At 43.4% G+C, this 20,763-nt stretch overlaps 1 protein-coding gene across 5 annotated transcripts in view; it reads right to left on the bottom strand.

The window, feature by feature from the left end:
* Positions 1,785-20,763, bottom strand: part of SLC20A2 (solute carrier family 20 member 2) — a 58,266-nt gene continuing 39,287 nt past the window's right edge. For all 5 annotated transcript variants that reach the window (XM_021394243.1, XM_021394242.1, XM_021394244.1 and 2 more), the window contains 4 exons: positions 19,921-20,509; positions 8,496-8,681; positions 7,725-7,809; positions 1,785-3,269 (listed from right to left, as the gene is read on the bottom strand). In XM_021394243.1, coding sequence (XP_021249918.1) covers positions 3,105-3,269; positions 7,725-7,809; positions 8,496-8,681; positions 19,921-20,509 — 1,025 coding nt within the window. In that variant the 3' untranslated portion in view covers positions 1,785-3,104. The remainder of the gene's footprint in view (positions 3,270-7,724; positions 7,810-8,495; positions 8,682-19,920; positions 20,510-20,763) is intronic.

Genomic DNA, 20,763 nt, shown 5'->3' with positions numbered 1-20,763 from the left:
AGCTCGATAGCTTTGTTGTTGACTCTTGGATTAACTATGTGACTGTAGAGATATATATGTTTAGAAATTAGAGTACGTGTATTAATTGTGGAGGGAAAGAAAAAATGTATCTACATTAACAGACATTTAGACTGGTAGGGAAAGTGGATTGGGGTGTAGCTGGGTCTTTGTAGCATGTTTGCCCTTCTTGGTAAAAATTCTTTGTGTGAGTGAAAGTTCTCATCATCATGTTCTGATTGGAATTGATCACATGTAAAATCAAGTATCTTTTCAGTATTAGGGCTCCTTTGGTGGTTATCTCTTGGGTGCTAAAATAGACACTAGCAGCACTACCAGCAGTGACATTAAAATCACCACACTTCATGCTTCACAAATGAAAAGGTTAAACCTTTTGCTAATGAAAGGTGATACTGCAACATAACCACTCTACTCCAAGAGGCTGATCTTTCCAGGAAGCCTCAAAAAGCTCCAGCCTTGCAAGGTTCATGCTTCAGATCACTACAGGTCTGATGTACAGCACAGGGTGGATCTGAGTGTCCTGGTGGACAAGAGGTTGGCCATAAGCCAGCAGTGTGCCCTAGAGGATAAGAAGGCCAATGGTACCCCGGGGTGCATTAAAAAGAGCACGGCTAGCAGATCAAGAGAGGGGATCCTTCCCACTCTACTCTGCCCTCGTGAGGCCACACCTGCAGTACTGTGTCCAGTTCTGGGCTCTTCAGTTCAAGATGAGGAACTTCTAGAGGGAGTACAGTGGTGGGTCGCAAAGATGATGAGGAGCCTGCAGCATGTACCTTCTGAGGAAAGGCTGAGAGACCTGGGACAGTTCAGCCTGGAGAAGAGAAGACTGAGGGGAGATCTTGTCAGTGCTTGTAAATATCTAAAAGGCGAGTGTCTAGAGAATGGGGCCAGGCTCTTTTCACTGATGCCCAGCAACAGGACAAGGGACAATGGGCACAAACTGGAACACAGGAATTTCCATACAAACATGAGGAAAAACTTATTTGTTGAAAGGGTGAGAGAACACTGGAACAGGCTGCCCAGAGAGCCTGTGAGTCTCCTCCTCTGGAGATACTCAAAACCCTGCTGGATGATTTCCTGTGCTGCCTACCCTAGGGAACCTGCTTTAGCAGGGGTGTTGGACTGGAAGATCTCCAGAGGTCCCTCCCAACCCCTACAATTATGTAATTCTTTATCTTACTTAAATAATCTGTCATAAAAACAGTGGGACGAGGGATGAGGTTGGGAGGCTCGCAGTGAAGCTGGTCTGCTCCTGACCTGGCCCCAACCTCAGCACATGTGGTAGCCATCACCCAAACTGGCTCTAGCTGAATAGATCACAGTAGGCAATTATTGTGTATGTGGGCATCGGCTGTGGTACAGAGCTGCAGTTTTGACTCTAGGGCCGTATTCTGATTTTTGAGCTGTATGCATTGTTTTTTATATATCATGGTATACCAAAATGCTGTCATTGTTTCTTCCTCGCCCTCCAGCGAGTTATTCTTGCAGGTGTCCTCTTCTAAATTCTCCCCTCCTGCTCACAAATGATGCCCCAAAAGCCAACAGAACCTCACACTTCCCTTTCCTTTGTTCAACTTTCCAAGACCTTCCAATTTTTCAAATTCATCTCAAATATCCCTGGGAGCAGCACACATTGCTTGTGGTCAGCAGCACAGATACCACCTTGGAGATGGCGTGGGCCGGTGAGCTTTTCCTGCTTTGGTGACCTTCGCCAGCATGGCTAACACAAATGAGGAACGCTTAAAAAAACGAAAGGTAAAAAGTGATTGGGGCTGTTTATCTTTTATTATAAATTTAGTGTGAATGACCAATGGAAAAGTCACAATGGAGTACCAAGACCGTTTATCAAAATTTTAGCAGCATTTAAACAGTAAGAGATTCCCAAACCTCTTCCAGACACCTCTCGTCCTTTGCCTCCCACCCACCAAACAGTAACCTTCACCCAAATGTGCTTCCCGAAGCTGTGCAGGGATTTAGCTCACCACCTCCTGCGTCAAGTCCCCTGAGCTGCCTTGAGGAATCACATCCCGAGTGCTGGTCACCAACAGCCAAAGCCCCCAGCCACAAAAGTGGGGCTAAGCAGGTTTTGTGGCCCAGCAGCCACGCCAGGCAGCCCCACTCCTGTACCAGAGGGCAGGCAGCCATGGCTCACTGGACAGAGACAGAGAAGACTGATGGTCTGTGCTGGCACTGAGACTGACAGCAGGGCAATGGGGCTGGGGCTCAAGGGAAAGCTGGAAAGCAGGTAGTGAGACACTTCACAAAATGAAGTCAGTGGACTGCCAGCTAGTGTGGACAACAGTGTTCTGCCTACTAAGCAACAAGAACAAGTAGAACAAACTTTTTTGTGTGCTTTTTTGTTTTGTTTTGTTTTTAGTTACATTAAGACTGGAAGAGCCTGGCTGTTGGTAGCTTGGTGAAAACAGTGTTAAATTAGAGGTGAGGAAACACAACACACACCCACACGTGTAGACAAAAATGTAATATTGGCAAGCTATTCCCCTGCTTCTTTGGTACTTCCTAAACTTTCTTATCCAAAATATATAAGGGAAATGCACCATTTAAGAGTTACTGTTTGTAAGTATTTACAAAGCCATAACCATTATGCTATGATACACCAAGATCAATATGATATGAACAGTTATCTTATGAAAAGCACTTTATGCACATTTTGTTCCAGTATCTTAGTAGCTTTAAAAAAAATTCATGTGTTATGCAGTCCTGTACCTCGCTTCTTATATCAAATGGACAAGAAACATTTCCTAATCCATACTTCTCTTCAAAAGATTAAAAAATTGCCACCAAAATGATACACTATGTACAATTTTTTTTCTAAATATTAAATTCTAGGCAATTATTTTCACCCCACTAATAATATAACTTAGGTACTGTTACCTACTATATGCATATATATTTATTTAATACATAAGAAATGGCACCACATCACCATGTCACCAGTATGACACATTGTTATGTACAGTAGATAAGAAGTTAGATATGGAAGATGGATTCTGTCCAACCGGTCCTTTCACGGGAACACTTCTCCCCTTGATGCTAGCTTGGCTACTTCCCCTGTTTGTGGCTCTTCAGACGTAAGGCAGGATGCCATATATCAGCAGTGCCATCACCCCAGCACTGAACAAGCCAGCCACTGGGACAGTCACAAACCAAGCCAGGAAGATGTTGCGGAAGAGGCGCCAGTCAACAGCTTTTTTGGAGCGGATCCAGCCGACAGCTACCACGGAGCCCACCTTGTGACCGTGGGAAGAGAGAGAAAGGAGAGATGTGAGGGGTATGTCCCAGTTCCCGCACCATGCCCGCACCAATGCCAGTCAGCTGATACCAGGCGATGTTCAAAACCGGGGCACTGAGATACAGAGCTTCTGATGACGATCACTGCCTCAGTCAAGCCCTCCAAGGAAAGTCAGCCTTTCTAGACCAGCCACCAAGCAAAGCACCCGGAGCTAACATCTTCCCTGCAGTTGAATACATCAGCCTGATTGCTAGGGGGCATGCAAACTACAGGAATATCCAAAGCCTGGCTTTGGATGGGGAACAGGTAAACTGCCAAAATATCCTCACAGACACTAACAGGGCATCTGAGGAGATTAGTGTTTTCAGAGATAAAACATGCTGCAGCAAAGGCAAAGCTACAATCTGTCTATCTTTTATTCCTTCAAATGTGTTTTCAGTTCGTGAACTTGGGTGTAAACCCCACATATTATTTACGGCCACTCTGCCACTAATAAAACCATGTATATTCACACATGTCTATTCAAAGCACACAGTAAAGCAGCAAGGAATGTGGAAAGAACATTCAGTTCTGGAGGAACTGAAACTCCAAGATGCAACTGGGCTTATGCTCCCCTCCTGCAGGCTAAAATGCCATCCCTGCTTCCCCTTCCGTGTTCATTTTCTTAATGGGAGTATTAGTCCCTGTCTATAGACTACAAGAAACTGATGTGTGGAGCCAGGGAAATAAGCCATAAATGCTTTGATAGGAGAGGGACATCCAATCCACATCTTTGTTAATAACTACATAACTACTAACTGCTGCCTAACATCTCTTTTTAGAGGCAAGAGCGCTTTGTTGACAACTGTATGACTCTTGTATCACTGAATCACACACTCCTGTGACAGAACAGAAGAAAACTAGACTTGATATTCTGAGACTTGGAAGGCCTTGCTTTAAAGAGAGCGTGAGATGGTCTCACAGAGGAGCGGATCCAACACTTTGAAGGTCAACTTCAAGACTGTGTGAAATTACCTGAAGGACCATGCTTTACAGGAGGTACGTATCTGAGGGAATAAAACTAAAAGATTGTTTTGTTTTGTCTGTAGGTTAACCTGATCTGATAAGGAAACTGATAGATAATATTTAATCTGAATACACCAGGACTGGACAATGTGCTTGGCTGTGCTTAGCTGGGGGGAGCATGAGGCCTGTCTGTACATGGCTTGCGGGACTCTCGAGAAAAGGCAGCACCTTGCTCAGCTAAGAGGAACTCCCAGCTTCCGAACATCTCAAGTGCTAATCCAAGGAAACAGTACTTTATCAACAGCTCAGCTGTTAGGCTCTGCTTTACATTTTGCATGCTTTTAGCACCAGTGTGACATGCTACAACAAGGAGTGTTGCTTATTGAGCAAGCCTGAAGTTTACGTACAGTAATCTCTGCGTCCTTCCTGAAATCTAAAAGGTATCAGCAATGATGGCATTGGTATTTTGTTTTAAACATCATTAAAGTTTAGTTGATTAATAGTTATTCAGATGAACTAAAGGTTAGGAGAGTAGCTAACACTTTGGTGTAGGGCAACTACACCATCTGTGGAATTTCAGATGACATCTACTTCGAGATTGGTTTGAAACCAGTGCAGTTTGCCTTCAGTATGCTCTGCTTAGAGCAGAACAACAGGAAATACAGAAATGCTTTTGTCTCTCCTGTTCTCGTGCAATGGTGCATCAAAATAATACCCAAACCACTATAACTCCATTAATAGCAACACAGAGAGTGTTTACAACACCCTAAGTAGTAACAGCAAAATAGAGCTGGCAGTGTGACCTCAACGAAGTTGCTTTTGCACAGAAAAAGCACCTACCTCCTGCACTCTGTTTATCTCAGTATGTTACAGCTGAGAAGCACCTGTTTGTAGATCTCACATTTTACAGTAAACAACAGGCGCTGTGTGTGAGATCCAGCACTGACTGCTTGCCTACCTGGGCAGCAGAAGGGGGAGGCATACGTTCACAGCACACCGGCTTTTCCACGCTAAACCTCAAGAAAGGCTGACCGGGTGAAATCATGTTTCTACTGATTGGAGGAAAAAAAAAAAAAAGACACTTCTGTCTCAATAGTAACTGCTTCTCTGATGTGTCTGCAGCAAATTCCAAAGGGAAAAATGGAAGAGCTGGCAATGCTGTCAGAGAGACATTTTCCCATGGAGCAAATGACATATCATCATTCTTTTATGCGTTCACTGGGCCCTTGACCAATTGATCTCACAGTTTTGTTCTACTGAAACACTGAGTTGATGTAGTAGTGTGATGTTCTGGAACAGCCTAATCCTTAGGAGGTAGATCTTCTCATTAAGAACGACCTATCTAATCATACATAGCAAGCTGCAGGTAGGACGTGCAGACTTAACCACATTGATTGTTTTTATGGAAGCATTTTTTAAAGAGTTAATGTGCCCTGCCCTTCAAAAAGACCAAGCCTTTGACTGTGTTGAGTCAATGAATACATTATAACACAGCCCTCTCATTAGTTGATGGCTTCCAAGAAATTTCCCTTTTGCATTTAAAGTCGGTCTATTTGTCTGCACCAAAGTGTATTTTCTCTTTTCTGACGGCTGACTGGAAGTGCTCCAGGCACACAGTGTGGGTAATTAAAGCTGCATTATTCTCCCTGGCAAATTCTTCACTGGGCATTTGACTTTGAGTCAGCCGAAAGGGAGGTGTTTTGGAGCTACCATTTTCACAAGTGGCTCGCATGTTACAAACTTTTTCCCTGCTCGAATCAGAGAAACCAGTTAGGCCAACACTGGGAAATGCGAACAGCCTTTCAGAACAGTCCAGGCTTGGCTACTGCTCAAAGGACTCTACAGCAGAAAGAAATAAATGATTTTGCATCTGGGGAGTTTTCTGAAGAAGTAGTTTTCACTAGAAAAGGCCAACTGAACTAACTCTGGTTATTCTGCAAGATTTTAAGATTCTTTCAGTGCCACTGGTGAACATGCCCAGTTTCTCACTGCCTGCCTGCTTCACTGCAGAGCAGTGAGCCCCAAAAACCTGCCCTGGCAGAGCTGGGAGGGCTCCAAGGCTCCCCAGGTGCAGCAGTGAACCCCATAGGATCTGGCCCTGCTAGGGCTTAGAGGTACATCTCAAAGCAGAGGGCCTGGCAGCTCTGGCTTCCGGGTCCTTGCCATGCCCTACTGGAAGGTGATGCATACAGCCTGCTCTGAGTGCCCAGGAGTCTGTGGGAAAGAAAGGGAAGGCAGAAATGATATTGGACTCAGCAATTTCCTGGGGAATCAAACTCCAAATTCCCACTGTGTTCTTCCACAGTGCAAATGTCCAAATGCTCTGTGATGTCTACAAGCCCCTGTACAGCTGTCCTCCTATAGCATGTGACACAATTAAATTCTGCTTCTTACTAATCTTGCCTATACTTCAAGCTGGGCTTTTTAAGAATATATATATGTGTACATATATTTATTTATAAAAGATCAAATTACATAGACTGTATTCTGTGTTATAATGCACAAAAGTGAGGATGAATTGGTTTAACAGAAGAAAGAAATTAAATTATTAGCGTAAGGATGTAACGCATTTTTTTTTTATACAAGCAGCTCTGAACTACATGTAACCCGGATCACACAAACTACAAGCCTATGTTATTTTAAGGAGACTACATTAGTTCAATATGACTAAGCAAGGATCAAAGACATTCCAGACTTTTGTGCAATTACTTGTAATGCTGACTTTGCTCAGCTGTACCTGCTTTATACGGTCTTTGGTGTTTAGTCTGCATGGTGCATCGCATAGTGAAGGCAATCTGCAGCAATCGGTATATCTCGTATTTTGTTATGGTTTGTCCTAGTGATGTGATTTACTGATGGGGTCACTGCAAACTCCAATACCTTGCAATGGGTGGAGCTTATTGGAATACCCACATTTGAGGCTACAAGTACCGTTAGCGCACACATTACTTCAATGCAAAATCCACTGTGAAGAAATAAAAAAAAGACAGATGGAAAACCTGTAGTAAAAGAGTTATATGCAGGAAATCCCATGCCATGCACTTATCAAGAAAGTGAAGTATAAATGATGAATGGTGCGCAGCCTCTGAACAAGGGAGAAACGCTACACGACCAGGTTCAAATGGCACCTTTGGAGGAAACCAGGCTTTTCACTGCCAGATGCCCTTGCAATTGTTTGCTTTAAATTGAGGTCACGTGTTGGTAAGCAGTGTTTTTCTTTAACCACAGCTAAAGAAGTTTACGCTCTGGTGGCTGCCATGCCCAATTGCAACAGCTTTACTGTGACAACGTCAGTGCAACATTTGGAATCCCATTTTTTTTTCAAGGGCTGTTTTCCCTTTGCCACACTTCCCTTGCAAAAACGTGCCATTATCCACTGATCTGAGCAGCATAGTTTAAGATGAATAGTCCAGACTGCCCTGACTGCAGTCACTCGGCGAAGGCATACCTTGCAGTGTGTAGTACTGACAGGAAGTCCAACATTGGAAGCTACCACAACTGTGAACGCCGAAGCCAACTCAATAGTGAATCCACTGCGGGAAGCATAAGAAAACACTTCACAATCACTCTTTGCATCAGCTTGGACTGATACCACGTGCAGTGTGCCAAAGTCTTACCTGTGTCTTCTTCAACCGTTTATCTCCAACTGATTTTAGTCATACAAATAAAGAAAACAAGGAACTGCTGAATAATGGAAACAGTATGGGCTAGTCACCTGCAGTAACCGGTGGCATGACTCATTGCATCAGGAGTTTTTGCTATGTTATGCTGCAGTGAATCATGCCTAATCAGTGATTGGTTAAGCACCAGTAGAGGTCTACTATGTACCAAGGACAAAAATTACTGTAATGAATACATACGTTTTTAATAGTCCGAAGAACACTAGGAAAGCCACTGTAACCTCACCATTTCCACATACACCTTCTGCTGTGTTAGTCAGGTCATCAGCAGAAGACTCTGCTCGTGTAGGCCTCCACACCACAAACTCACTCTGGATTAGTTTACAAGTATATACATATTTTTTTTATTTTCCCTTTCTTTCTCTTTCTTTTTTTCATCCTTCCTTTCTTTCTCTTCTTTCTCATTTTTTGAAAAATGCAGAAATCAAAGCCAGGTTATTATTAAAGCACAGCAAAACCAGCCAACAAAGTACTGCCACAGCAGTTTCTCAGACTGGCTTGCACACAAAGAACCAGCATAATGACAACTGAGCACCTACCTTGAGGGTGTAATTGGAGTGAGGTCTTTACCCATGGTCTGGATAACTCTTCTGCCCCAGACCCAGAGACCCACGCAGATCCCAACACCTCCATAAAACAGCAGCCAGACAGGAGTTGATGCTTCTTGCATAACACCACCTTGTTCATAGATCAGCCAGAGTGCGACAAGGGGACCGATTGCATTGCTGGAAAAAACAGAACATCACCTAAGTTATAAAAATGTAGGTGATTGCCTTGAAAGGGAATTTTTTGTGCATGATTTTTCTTCATAGTGCATGCAGAACTGCTCTGAGTTGACCCTACAGGCAACACACATCTTCACTTGCGAAGACTGCAGCAGTGGACTCTTATCAGATTGCTTTTTCAGATGTCACTTCACCACTGATAACTATAGCAAGTGCTGAAAACAATTCATCTTTAATAAATCATTTCCAGAAATGTCAGAGTTGGTAATACCTTACATGTCTGTTCTGAGACAAAAACAGCATTTTCTGTACCACACTGAGTTTAACTAGAAGTTTATGACTTCAAGAGCTCTGCATCTGTAAAATTCAAGTATTAAATGATCTTTTGTCAAAGAGGGAAATTAATGAAAAATTCTAGGGAATTTTAGAGAAGATGTAGATATTATCTAGTCTGATAACCTGCAACTTTTAGAGGTATGATCAGAATGCAGCTGGGAAGGTGACTAAGTTCTCTCCAAATGCACTGCATAACAGATGAGGCTGGATCAGAGAGAACTGCTTGGTGACAGTGTGCTAGCATAAGCTCATTTCACTATCCTGCTGCTGCTATCTAGAAATCCATGGAAATTCAGTGACACTGATGTCCCCACTCTTAAGGTATGTCCCCTGATACTGGTGCCTTACTCACGCTCCAGTGCCTGGAGGAAGACTTCTGACTATGCTTATTCTGAAAAAACACATTACATTTCTCAAAATGAGAGTTATCAGAAAAACTCAGAAGCTGACATCCAGATATTTTAGAGGCTTGAATACTAAAAAGCAGATAAGAACTTGGACATTACTTTTTTTTTTGGCAGTTCTTTCACTAAAACCGAGTTTGCCCTGCTGAGTAGCATTTAGCACAAACTGTAAAAGCATGGAGAGCAAGGCAGCATTGTAATTAAGTCTAAGCAACAAAAAGAAGAGCAGCACAAACTTGCCCAATGTCATTCAAAAAGTTTGAATAGGAACAGGAAGCTCCCATCTTTGTAAAGAGATAACAGAGGGCAGGTGGTGGTGAATGACACGTGCAGTACCAACAGCTATGCTCGCCCTGCCTCAGTTTAGCTGCTGGTCTTGCTCCAAAGCACACTGTTGGAACAAGGGACATTTTTAACGTCAATTGTTGAGCAAAGCAAGCCACTGCAACCTACAGTCAATCATTTAGTTGATTTTCATCTTTACCGGAGAAGAGGTGCTTGGGGTTGCACGCTAACAGCCAGGAGAAAGAGTGTCCTCAGTACTGCCAGCACAGCATATCTGAGAAACACAACACCTCCTTCCCTTCTCCTGGTCCATGAGAAACCAGGCCCTAAAACTGAGAAGTACTCCTAGGGCAAAGTGACCAGGAAGGCATTTCCCTTGTAAACATACACAACACTCAAGCAGCAAGGCAAAAAAAAGTACTTGAAAACACTCTCTGGTATAAAAAGAAATGAAAAATTCTTAAAGATTTTGAGAAAAGTGCTGGAAATAAATTAGTGAGCTAACATGAATAATAAAATCCAGTAGGTTTGAAGACACTGGAACGACGAACTAAATATTCTTTAAATAAAGAGTGATTTCCACTAACAAATACACTTTAACATTCTGCTCTAATACAATACCCAAATATACATTTGATCTGTTGAATTTTGTGAATGCCTAAGTACAGTCATGCTTCAGTGCCTGAATGCAAGAATTGCTTTGTCTTGAAGGTAGAAAAGATACATGCACAAAGCATTTCTATTATTTTTAAGTTGACTTGCAATTTCTTGGCCACCTTTTGCAGGTGCAGATTAAATTACATTCATGTTCTAATGCCTTATTGTGCATGAAAGGTAACTCACGGTACCTTCAACTAATGGGTGCTGAAGGCAGCTGTGGATGAAAGCAACAAAAACACTGACAAGTAAAGGGAAAATTAATTTTCCCTTCTTATAATGGCGAACGACATGGGGACAACCTTCCTGTTGAAAATAACAAGTACCTTTGGAGCAAGCAGAGGCACTGATTCCCAACTGTTCTGAAGAGACTATGCATGGATATTTGTCAGTCCTACTGTAAATGGGAAGACAGAAAAGGTTTCAAAAACAACACCAGAAAACGATGGTCTTTTGTACCAAAATCCAGTTTTAATTATTTGCAAATGCTACAACTCTGTGAATCAACTAATCCTAATCTTCAAAGAAAAGCTTATTTTTTTATTGTGGCAAGAGAGGGCAAGGCAAAACTCTGCTGACTTGTGCCTAGCTATGGAGGATCAAAGTGGATAATGCTGCCAAACAGACCAGAGGAAATCATACCAAACCACAGAGGGCAACACTTCTGATACCATCCCTGGACGGAAAAAAAGCAGAGGAGCACTGGATCAGTGCATATTGAGAAAGTCAAAAAGGTAATTAACAGCATTGTCATACCCAGGTATCTACACCACTGGGTAGCTACTTACACCACAGGGACATTTCTCCTCTCTCTGTAAATTGTTTTCAGTGTGGCTTAAACATTCAATTCCTAGGAACAACTGTATCTCCCAGGCTGAATACTTGCAAGAGGCTACCAACAAGCAGCAAACTGGCAGTGGTGTGGAGCCGGTGTCTCCAGTCTACTACCTGCACGGCTTCTGGGTTTGTTCAGCAGGTCCAGTCCCAGGGACTTGTGGTATCAGTGCTTCCTGTGCCAAGTGGGGAACATCTCTAGAAGAAGCCATCAGCCTTGTCCCACCACAGAACTGCCGAAAAGTTATCAATGAACAAATCTGATTCACAAACTAGTGAGACTAGGATCTTGGTACAGCATGTGTCAGCTTCAAGACATTGCCATTATCATGTGCAACCAGCCATCCGTTGGACTAGGAAGAATTCATCAGTAAAAGACAACCAGTCCCAATAGGAGAGCAAGAGAGAGATAACACATCAGTAAAAAGTCTTTAAAGACTTTGTTTTAAGACCTTCTGTGTTGAACAGATGTCCCCTGTAGCTGAGTGACTAAGCAGTTGAACCATGATATGGGCTATGCTGGGATGAGGTTTGCAAAATACTTCCCACCAGTTCTGTCTCATTTGACTCAAGATATGATCAGAAGGAAAGCAGACCTAAAATCTTCCAAGAGTTTGGCCAAGACTCATTTCACAAGTACTTTGAAGTTGTGATTTTCTCTTACCCTCCCATAGCAACTATTTTACTTGCCTTAACCAATGCGTATTTGTGCTGGAGGTCCCATCTGGGAAAGTCTTATTCACAGTAGTTTAGAGGGAGAAGATAAGAGAAAAAAGAAAAAGGCCCGAGGTAGTCACCCAGTGGGTCTGGACCCCTACCTGCTTCTACCTCCTTGTAAAACTGCCATGAGGTTCCTGTGCAACTGGCATGCTTTGGAGCACATTACTGTATGACTTAGTTTTGCATCTAAAAGCCAAGACAACATGGCCCCTATTGGGGTGCTACTTTAGTTTCCTATATCTACGTATCTATGTCACAGTATACATTTTTCCACTGAGCACAAGAGGATTCCAATGCAAGTAAATTTTATGCTGAATTTATAATGCATTATGGCAAGAGAAGCCCAGCTCCTGAGTCTGCCATGAAGCACGCTCTCCATGCCCGGTTTTTACTGTTTCTGCTGGCCTTGGCTGCATGAGAGGTGTCAAGCTGCGTGCTGCCTGCAGATGCACGATTCAGGACTAGCAGACACCTACAGCAGCACTTGCACTCACAGACACGTGTCACCGTGGCAGAGACAAGCAGCCTGGACCATTTCTGAAGTGCTTCCTGATCCTCCGGGTTATCTTCTGGCTTTCTCAACTAACATAAATTGGCATGACTTCTCTTCTCCTGCTCATTTGTGCCAGCTGAGAATCTATCCCAGAGCATTTATAAAGCTGTTGTGAAAGACAACGCTTGACAGTACATCTGAACTATAAATAGAGCTGGCTTCGCCTCTCCCCTGAGAGACAGATAGTATTACCACCAATAACAAAAAACATACAGCTGTCACGAGACAGGCTTAGAAATTACCAGTTTGCCATGCAAACACACATGCACACACATGCACGCAAGTAGAGATTTTTATGTGCTTTTGGGTCACATGTCCAGTTCTTTCTCTATAGGAACAAAGATTACAACTTTTTTTTTTACAACTTTTTTTTTTTTTTAAAGTAAAACATCAGATTTTTTCAGTAGTGAAAGGATAAAATCAGTTGGGAGCTCTGTAAATCACCAAACCTCATGCAACTTGCCATAATAGTTTGCGAACCAGCAACACTCTATTTCCTAGTTACTTCTTATTTGGGGTGGGTAGTGATTTGCTCAAAAAGAAAATCTAATTGTAATTGAATGCTAGACTCTGACTAAGCTTTCTGTTATAACCTGTGATCTACAGACTATGTGATGACCATGCTTTGATTCTTTGCTACCTGAAAATCAGATTCTGTTTTTGCCATTTTTTTCAGGCTGACTGGAAGAAGCTTAGTGCGTACACTGTCACTGATTCAAACTGAACTATGGGCAAAATAGCTGAGAAATCTATATTGAACTTCCAGTATTACACATACAGTTACAAATTCCCCATTCATTCAGGTATTTTCCAAAACAGAATTTCACAAACGACAGCAAACTTTCCTCTGAACTTCCCACTGGGAAATTAAGTGGGATGATATTTTTGTCAATACTGAAGTCATGCCTGGAGACATCACACAACTGAGTAACACTGCAAGGAAGGTTTGCCTGTGTGGTGTGCCAACAGCAAAAAATACATCCCAATCTCCAGAGATCTCAGATTATCAAGGAAGGGCTCTTGCTTTTAACCTACTTCCAAAAACCTACAGAATTGAATACAATGGTATGTGTACACACCACTGTGTGACAACAGTGTGTCACAACTATGTCCCACAAAGTGCAAGCTTTGGGTGTGTTTTGAGTCATGAAGACCACATACTTCTTCCTGTAGATCATCACTGTGCACTGTAAATGGTGGCCTTGAAACATAAATCTATGCAGGCTGCAGGAAAGGACAAAATACACTTCACCGCTCACTGCAGCGCAGGAATGCACATTTCTGCAATTCCTACCTCTTGGAGAGGCAGGGCTGGTAAAGGTACACGGGAAGAAATGACTCTCTCCAAATGGCACTGAGCTGCACCACCAGCAGGGACAAGCCATTCCCAGAATTGCCTGTGCTGTGTGATTCCAGCAAAGGGAGAGATAATAGTTTCTTTCTGCACTTCCCTCACTGGCCTGTGTGGCAAGGAAGTGATGGGACAGCTACAGAGGCACCTAACTTGGGTAGTTCAAGACACAAGATCCAAACCTACTCAGGAGACGGGGCGCACTTTCAGGACATACTGCTATTGAAAACCGAAGAAATCAGATTTCAGGCTGCTCTCAGTAATCGTAATGGACAGATCAACTTCCAAAATATTCTAAGTGATCTTGGCTGCAGCTCTCACGGATGAAATAGGAAGTGTTCATTTTGTAATCTGGCCTCATTACAGCTCCTCTAGATCGCTTATTCAGCAAGGAAACTGAATCCCACTAAGCGCTCTGTGTGCAGTGAGATACTGACAACGTTCTGGTCCTTTGCTCCTTTCATTTCATTGCATTTACTCTGAGAAGAGAGGAAAAGGTGAGTCCCAGTGCTGCTGGTGTGCTCTGACCCGTAACTCCAGTTAAGCCTGTAGGGATGGGAAAGGAGAAGTTTCCTCCATCTATATTTGTGCAAGCAGATGTTTCCTAGTTTCACTCACATCACTTTGAATAACAATATATTCCCTATCTGGTAGTGATTCAGCTTCTAAGACACTGAAATAATTTTTAGAAATATTTTGTATATTTTTACTCTAGCTCTGAAATAGCTCTGAGACTCCTGTGGCTTTTGGGAAAGGGCTAACTCAGGCTTTGTTATGCAGCATCAGCCCTACAGCTTTGGTTTCTCTTTCCTTGTCTGTGTCTATACAGTAACCACAGGCTGCTGCGGTTGTGGCACTGAATTGTGGATCACTGGGATTCCTGCTGAACAAACTTGTACTTACAGAAATACAGAAATGCGCTCAGTCCAGCACAACCATAGGTGCATATAATTCCTGATGACCAACAAAGCCTAGCTTCTCTGGGAAGCTGGCTCTGAACAAGCGTTTAGGAAGCTGGCAGCTCTCCCCATGTCACGCTCCTGGCCCAGGCTTTTTTTTCCATCCTGCCCTTTTTATTCTCCCGTTGCCCTTGCAATGACCTGACGTGCTCCCTTTGTGCTCGGATGCTGAGCCAGTGCGACCTGCTCGCTCAGCGCCACTGATTAAGTCCATCAACAACATTTTTTCAGAAAGCCTGTCCTAACACATTATGTTGGGATTTTAAATTCTTTAGATTTCATTCAGCCCATGTGCACCAGAATGTCACAAGGCTCTGGGCCCAGCTCAGTTAGTCCTGGCCCTGGAAGAGCTCCAGCATCCCCAACACCACATGTATGAGTACTGCGGCAGGAAGGGATGGTCTGAACAGAGCAAGCAGCCAAATAAGGAGTCACCATGGCTCCCTGCTCCTTTTAACATACAGCTGCCTTGGCAAGGATCCCTGTGGCCATTGGCCATAACTCCAGTGACAAACAGTGCCCAGAGATAGCAATCGCTATCTGTGCTGATAGGTACTGCTGTGACACTGAATGGCAGAGGTGAGCTCTGAAGAAACTGGCTACCCTTATGCTGAGTTAGTTCCGCAGTCAAATGCAAACTACTGATTCAACTCTCCCAGGTCCAGGGGAAAGGCCTGCAGAGCGAAACAAGGGAAAGTCACATATGAGTTTTTTGCCCACTACAGTGCTATCCAAACCATACGAGGCACCACTCCATCAAGATTTTCAGAGCAGTATCATGGCTCAGTCCATACCATATGCTGCTGCCTTTTCTTTAAATATGTTGTAATTTGTTGTATTTAACCACCAGCAGGTTGCACTTGTTGTGTTAGCTTTTAATTTGCCTCTCTTTGCCCCTCTCATCTGCTCCTGTCCCTCCTAGGATAACAGCCTGATGGAAAATAAACAGAAAACATGCGAAGAGGGACAGCTCTGAGACAATAAAGGAGAATGGAGAAGGCAAATCCAAAGAAAAAGCTGTGGATGAAGTAGGTGCTGCCCTGAACATAGAAGCGAGGAGCTTAAAACCAAATGCAGAAGCCAGCAGGATTTTAATGTCAGGATTCAAGGATAAGAAAGAACGGGGAAGCAGCAGCAGCGCTCAAAATGAGCAGAAGGAAGGGGAATGAGGAAGACAGACAAAAAAAATAGCAGAGCTTGGTGGAAGACAGGTTGCCAAGGCTTGCTTTCACACAGAAATGTGGACAGAAAGCCATGCTACTAGTGAGGTTCTGCTGCCTTATTTTTAAAATTACACGCTGCCTCCTAAGCTCTGCAGATCTTTATGTGATATGCTGAGGAGCCAAAAGCCCAGTAAGAAATCTTCTAGATTCCTTCAGAAATCTGCTAGACACGCAGAAAGGCTAAATATCTGTGCTACACAATAGGATACACGAGGATAGATATTTGCATCCCCAGAGCATTTTACCTACTCAACATTTTTGTCTTTGGTTTCCATGAGTTAGCTGGAACTCAGTAAATCTGCAAGAATGGATTCATTTGCAAACTGGAATCAGATCTCAGACCCATGACCATCTTCTTGCGTTTTTAGCAGCTCTGACAAAATGAAGCTAGCTTGTTCTTCAGCTTTGCAATTACATGAATTCAGCTTAAAAGAGATCTTGGAATGAAGTGCATTTAATAAAAATACATGCTTGCTAGCAAGTTTGGGAGGATCACACTGACAGAAATAAGTACAGATCCGCAAAACATTAAAAAAAAAAGAATTTTCAGGAAAGGATATTGCCAGGGCAACAAGCCAGTCCAAATAAGGAATTCTGGGGGAACTATGCTATTGGCACAACAGAACATCACCAAACAGGGTCTGAACTTTTTCTTTCATCCTGTCCAGCTCCTACCAACTACCAATGGGGGACTTTATAGCAGCCTACCGGTACTTAAAGGGAAGGCACTACAGGAAAGCTGGGGAAGGATTCTTTATGAGGGAGTGTAGTGATAGGACAAAGGGTAATGGCTTTAGACTAAAGACGGTAGATTTAGATGAGACATTATGAATACATTCTTTATTCAGGGGGTGGTGAGGCTCTGGAACATGCTGGCCAGAGAAACTGTGGATGCCCCAGAAGTGGAGCACTCAAGTCAGCACCAGGTTGAATGGGGCTTTGAGCAATCTGATACAGCGGGAAGTGTCCCTACCCATGGCAGCAGGGCTGGAACTAGGTCATCTTTAAGGTCTCTTTCAACCCAAACCATTCTACGATTCTATGATAACTCAAAATTTGATTTTTGAATGGACTGCATCCTTACAGTTCACTTCTAACATCTTCTACTACCTTCATCTGTTGACAGAAAAGGCAAGCGGTGCTTGCAAGAACAGTTCAGTCCTTGAGGAATATCTATAGACATCATTTAGAGAGCACAAATGAGTGGCACAGGTACTTACTGTTGCAGGGTGCAAACTTCCCGCAATGGTCTTTCCCCAGAAAAGGGACAAAGGAAAGCCATTCATTTGCTATGCAAGTTAGAAGCTCAGATCAAGATGATCTGATACAAGAGAAACCTTGACATAGCCAAGTGCTGCCTCCTTGGCATGACCTAACGAACGCAGTGTGCTTGGATTTTGACAGGGTCCCTCAAAAAGGGCCCTTACAGAAATTAAGCTGTCATGAGATGACAGGAAAGGCTCTCTTAGGGATTAATAACCAGCGAAAAGAGAGCTAGAGAAAAGCAGAAATGGTGAGTAAATCTATTCAAATAGCACTTCAGTTCTTTACAAATGGCAAAGGGGCTTCACAAGTTATTACAATAGGAGCAGGGAATGAAACAAGGAATACAACTGTCAGATCCATACCCCTCATGGGCATGTCTCTTCTCCCTACAGTCTCAAAAAGGCAACCTGGAAGAGATGCAGAAAGTGCAGCAAGAACAGGACAGCTCCCATATATGAAACAGTTAAACAGACCACAAATCTTCAGCATGGGCAAAGAAACAAAAAGGGCTCAGAAAGTAACGAGGACTCAGAAAGTAAATGAATTAAAAGCCATCAAAGCAGAGCTGCAGACAAAAAGCTCTGAGGCATGCAGCCCCTCAGCTACAGATGCTGGGAGAAGGAATACATGAGAAGAAATATTAGTACGGTTTGCTCTTCCTCATATGATCTTCCTGTTGGCACCTGCCGTTGGCCACTGCCAGAGCTTGGGTAAACTCCTCCATGAGCCTTTGCTCCTGCCCAGAGTGCTTGAGCACAAGTCCTGATCAGTGGGAAACATGAAAGTCACAATGCTGCCCTCTGATCCAGAGGGAAGACATCACCGCATGAAGGCATCCATCTCAGAGCCAGATCCCTGTAATGAAGAGAGCAGTAGCAAGAGTGAGGACAAGAGAGCTCTTCAGAAAGCATTATTCTGAATTCCCAGGACACTGGATGGATGGGGAGAGCAGAGACATGTTTTTAAGTGTTTTTGAGATGAGCTGTGAGTTAAATTGGGTGGCTGACAACAGCTAGGAGCAATAGCTGTTCTCCTTGCTGTGTGGGACAGTGTTTGCACAGATGCCTAAGGAGGGCTATGAAAGCTATGACTGCTGTAAAGCCCCGTTGCAAATGTTGAAACTGACACCAGTAACTCACATCTAAAACTGTGAGGGTTCAGCAAGAAGGGGACTCAAGAAGGCCCAAGCTTAACCCAAAGGACTGCTGCTTCTACAGTCAGTCCCTCTGAGCATGCTGTCAGAGGGGATCTCTGTGGGGACATTACCATGTGGATCAGTGCAGGCCTGGGTAATAGGCAGTCCAGCCCAAGCCTAAAGGAAAAAATATGCAATTTTCCCATAGGAAAAGCATGCAAACCACCCTTCACCCACTGAGAGGGCAGGGTGCAGCACGTCCGTGCAGATGAAGCAATGTTGTAAGCAGATGAGCAATTGAGGAAGGCATAAAATGCTCCACCCTGAGCCTACTTCCCGAGTCCTTTGGTCAAAACTCTTGTATGTCATGGAGTAAAAAAAAGCAGGGAGAGAGGCGGGCAAAAGAATAAAGAGACACTCTCTCTCTGTAAGGGTATTTTTCTGACAGGGTATGACCAGGCAGTGGATGGCAAAAAGATGCAGATAAACAATTTCTAAGCCCAACTCTGAGATTTTGTCAGCTGAGTCAATACAAACAGGAGGTAAGACTCTCAGAGGATAATCCTTTTTCTTTATTACTTGAAAATGATCTTAATGCCACAGGGTTTGAAGACAGACATGCTTAAGCCAAATGACTGAGAGATGAACTCATTGGCTTCCTCTGTCAGAAGAAGGAGTAATTTAGCAGTGATAGTAGCTCTGGATAAAACTCCTGCATACCAGGGCCATGTCAGGAGATGGGAATCTTCTAACTGAGCATTGAGGAGATTTGCCCCAGCCCATGTCATCTCCTTGCACAAGGCACAGGAACATGCCCAGGGCTCCTCAGGGTTAGCTCCCTTTAGTTTGGTAAGAGAGCTGTGCCAGGTGGAGAAGTTGTGTGTATAGTTTATAAACTTCAAAATAACATCAAGGCTTGTTAGACTTTCTCGGCTATTTAGTGGTATACTGCCTGACATGGTCCTTGACCTTCTTTGTGCCTGGAAAACTCAAAGCAAAAGGAACTTTATAAAGACTGCAGCAATCCAAAGAAAATCATTCTTCATACACCTCTTTTTGCCATGTGATATGATGAGAGATGAAATTCATCTAATTACAAAAATAGTCTAAACCTGTCACTTGCTGTTGGTTTCCATTGTTCTAGTTAAAATAGGCTGTGAATTCTGCAGGGCAGCAACTGTCTTGTTTGTTTTTAGAGTGGTCAGCATGCCAGGGCACCAATCTCTGGGGGACTCTCAGTGCTTCAGAGCTTGCCAAAATTAAGACTGAATTAACCTAGATACTACACAGTTACTTACCTGAGAATAGAAAAGATGTTACCATTGAGAAGAAAACAAACTATAGACCTAGCAGCCAAACTTGTGGAAAGCATTGTGGACATCACCATAACAATCTTTGCAAAATACAATGCTGCTTACCATCTGCCTGCAGAAATAAGTTTTCTGACCAGCTGTCAAACCTTGCTCCAAGCACTTACATTATAAAATTGCTGGTTTGTGTGATCTCACCCTCTTACCTGACATCATTCCCTCCATGGGCAAAGGATCCGAAACAGGCTGTTAAGATCTGGAGGAAGTGGAAAAGCAGGTGGACCTGAGACGTGTCCTTCTCTTCCTTGTCTTCTTCCACAGGATCTTCTGGGGGCCTGTTAGGATCTGTGAGTTCAGAGGCCAACTTCATTTCTACTCCACCCTCCTCCGCCTCAATTTCTGCCTCAGCCACTGCATTGCAATAGCTGGAGTAGCTGTCATAGCGAACTCGTTTCTTAGAGTAGGACACCGTGTCTCCTACTAACTTCTCACTGTCCTCAGGAGTCGATGTATCTGCTGCCTTAAATGAGGAATGCACGGGCATGCCACAAATAGCAGCTGTATAACAGGTATAACTATTGTTGCGTCGTAACAGTTTGTAGTTGTTTTCTTGAGCAGGCTTCTCATCAGTGGACCTGTCCAGGTGCATTTTGTGTAGCAAGTCTTTGTATAAACCTGAGTCTTTGTGCACAGTGTGATAGACATGGCCATCACTCCTCACCTGGCCATCGAAGCTGAAAGTGCCATTAGAGACGGGGGATTTCACAGAGGTGTGCGTCATAGAAAAGGCCCTTCCTAAAAACAGCAGAGATTTAGAGATGTTACTTCTATGAAATGCATTTTTTAAACCCCCTCTCACTTCACAAAATGAAAAAACAAGAGGAAATGGCTAAAAAAAAAAGCCATCACAGGGTATGGGACAAAGAAGGCCAATTTGCAATACATTCTTTGAATGAGTGAAGAGTTAATCCACTGCAAAATAAATTCTCCCATCAAAAGTTGGGAGTGCATCAAAAGTATATTTAAAAAAAAAAACAAACCTTTGTTCC

The sequence above is a fragment of the Numida meleagris genome, chromosome 4, assembly GCF_002078875.1.
Source record: "Numida meleagris isolate 19003 breed g44 Domestic line chromosome 4, NumMel1.0, whole genome shotgun sequence".
Classification (NCBI taxonomy): domain Eukaryota; kingdom Metazoa; phylum Chordata; class Aves; order Galliformes; family Numididae; genus Numida; species Numida meleagris.
Note: the sequence above shows the minus strand (reverse complement) of the source record. Positions and strands in the feature narration are given on the sequence as shown.